Below are 2,756 nucleotides of genomic sequence, written 5' to 3'. Positions count from 1 at the left end.
ACTTTTGATTTTGTTTCAATACACTTATGTAACTGCTTTAAATCCTTTATAGAATAAGGTGTAGTACAGAAAAAAATACAAATACAAAACTTCATATCATATTTAACACCCAGATAAAAATACAGAACTTCACATATTTAACACTCTTAGGGTTATGGGTATTAATACATAAATTACCTTTATATCCCTGTTCTGTCTCCCTGAGATCAATTTTGGTTATTGGTTTGAAATCAGTGTCCCATAGTCGAATACACCCATCTCGCCCACCAGTGGCAAAGCCTTCTTCGCAAGCATACATGCTAAAGATTCCAGCCTGTTGATTAGAATAGGTAATACTCAATGCTGCACACATTCTAAGTAGTCATCATAGATCAATCTTGATGATTAAAAATATAGCAAAACAAAACAAAAATAAAAACAAACCCCTTGTTCTATATTGAAATCCTGACAATGGACCAGGTAGACATAATATTTTCATCTCAGCTAAATTTAAAAAGAAGCATAAGAACTACCAAAACAAATCAGTTCAAGTGCTTCTTTACCATTACTAAACTGATGGCAGAGTGTGAAAAAAACAATTTTTTTTCAGGAACACCTTGGTTAAAGCAGATATGGAAATCATAAATTATTTTATGTGACAACTGACCCTTATAAAGGACAACTATGGAGGTGTTTCATATAAGTTCCTGCCCAAAGGTACAAAGGTGCCTAAAACACATCTCCCAGCTCAAGAAGGCATCACCTGAGCCTAACTGAAAGCAAAAATAGTATTTGTGTTAGCTTGTTAAGTGTGGTTTGAAGATGCTTTTTTTCACATGTGAAATAGTTTCATATCTTGAAGATGCTCTTCCACAGGATAATATTTTACTTGGCTTGTTCAAAAGTGGTACAAGAATAAAATGCTGACATAAGATCCAGTGTAAAGAGAAATTAGGTTACTAAGGCAGCTGCTTTTATGAATCAGGACAAATACTGACCTCTTAATTGCTCTAAGAGCTGTTTCATAATTAGTGAAGCCAAGAAAATTGATCTGCAACTAACAAGACAATGAAAGGTCTAAAATTTCATAGCTCTTTTGATGAGTTGCTAAACTTATCTTCATGTTAAGTGTAATAGGGAATCAATTTGGAGGCAATAAGCTAAAGGTCTGTCAAGTTTCCAATAATATTTTTACCGAATTTCCATTCACTACAATAGGCTTTACCTTTCATGTCATCCCCCCATTCCTCTGAGCATTTCCATTTTATCATCTGTAGATAGAACAATGTNTCATGTCATCCCCCCATTCCTCTGAGCATTTCCATTTTATCATCTGTAGATAGAACAATGTGACAATTTCCATATGTGTCAAAGGAGAGCAGAGTGGTAAGAAGTAAAGTTCGCCCTTGTTTTTACAGCGCAGACCATCCAGAGAGAGGTTATCGATGGCTTCCTTTTGCACTTTAAAGCTGTGATGTTGACAGAGTGAGGAAAAATGTACCTCACCAACCAATGTAAAAGCAATAGTTGTCTACACCCTTCCAATTTAAAGTACGGGCCATTGACCACCAGTAGTGACATTATCCCAGACCTACCCAGTCAGGATCTGCATTTTAACATGATCCCCAGGAAATTCGTGAGCATGTTAAAGTTTGAGAAGTGCTGGTCTGTAAAATGAAACTGATGACGAAATAGTTCCAGTCTTCTGTCAAACAATTGCTGACAAATGAAATACTCAGCCAATCAGCTAAGAAAGGGCTAGTTAAGTTATTATGCTTTTGAAATATATTTTCTTGTAGGTGAGCAGACATAATTTGGGAAATCTTCATGAGCATTTCAGGAGTGTTCAGTGGACTCCTCTCATTCTAAAGCAATAGGGAAAAACACAGGGTTTTGTGGTCTTATTTTATAAGTCATCCCCAAATTTCCAGGCAGTAGTACTTACACTATGCGCTCCTTGAATGGTGCGCACTAAATTGAGCCCTTTCCAGACATAGATGTCACCATTTAAAGCACCAGAGTAGGTGATGTCTTCTTTGGCACATGCAAGGCAAAGGATGGTCTGAAGATCTCCCGTTTTGCCAAATATCCCTCTTTTTGCAGTCAGGGCATTTCCACATAGTGTCCAAAACTAGAAAGTCACAAAATAGATCCAAAAAATAGAGTATTCTTATGCATTGCATTATTAGTATTTATGTTTCAGTACCTTTTACATAATTTGTTATATCCAAAGTATGCACAAATAAGCTAACTAGTCTCATTGTGACAGGAGAGAACCACACAACATTTTAGCCAACTTGTAGAAGCATGAAAAAAACCCATAATGACATTTTTAAAACCTTCAAAGTTCCCAAATCTCAAAACTTTGCTCACTGTTTAACATTGATTTAATAGAAAACATCAGTGTTCTCAGAGTTGGAATAAAGTGGACAGAACATGATTTTTTTTCCAAGTTTTTTGCCAAATTATAACACTAGTATAGGTTCACTGTAGAGAGGTTTACAAATACAGATAATAAAAAGGAAAATTGAAATGATCTACAATTTCCCGTTAGCATGTTGATATATCATCTAGCCATTTTTAATTTACACATATATTTGGAAATAATTTCTCACTAAAAATGTTATAAAATCTTCATGGTAGAAATGTTATTACTTAGAAATGTTTCTAAATAGGAGTTGTACTTTCATATAGCCAGATAATCGACTAGGCTTTTCAGTTTTAGTTGCATAGTCCATCATGTGGAAGACCATAAGCACAAAGCCTGAGCTATGTTA

At 35.1% G+C, this 2,756-nt stretch overlaps 1 protein-coding gene across 1 annotated transcript in view; it reads right to left on the bottom strand.

Annotated features, from left to right (window-relative positions):
• Nucleotides 1-2,756, bottom strand: part of LOC103590996 (echinoderm microtubule-associated protein-like 6) — a gene marked incomplete at its 3' end in the record, with an annotated part of 206,778 nt that overhangs the window by 81,272 nt on the left and 122,750 nt on the right. Inside the window, exons 5-6 of the mRNA XM_008573359.1 lie at nucleotides 1,925-2,110; nucleotides 178-313 (exon numbers count right to left, since the gene is read on the bottom strand). Coding sequence (XP_008571581.1) covers nucleotides 178-313; nucleotides 1,925-2,110 — 322 coding nt within the window. The remainder of the gene's footprint in view (nucleotides 1-177; nucleotides 314-1,924; nucleotides 2,111-2,756) is intronic.

The sequence above is a fragment of the Galeopterus variegatus genome, unplaced genomic scaffold (assembly GCF_000696425.1).
Source record: "Galeopterus variegatus unplaced genomic scaffold, G_variegatus-3.0.2 Scaffold909, whole genome shotgun sequence".
In the NCBI taxonomy this organism is placed as follows: domain Eukaryota; kingdom Metazoa; phylum Chordata; class Mammalia; order Dermoptera; family Cynocephalidae; genus Galeopterus; species Galeopterus variegatus.
This window is presented reverse-complemented; position numbering and strand designations above follow the sequence as displayed.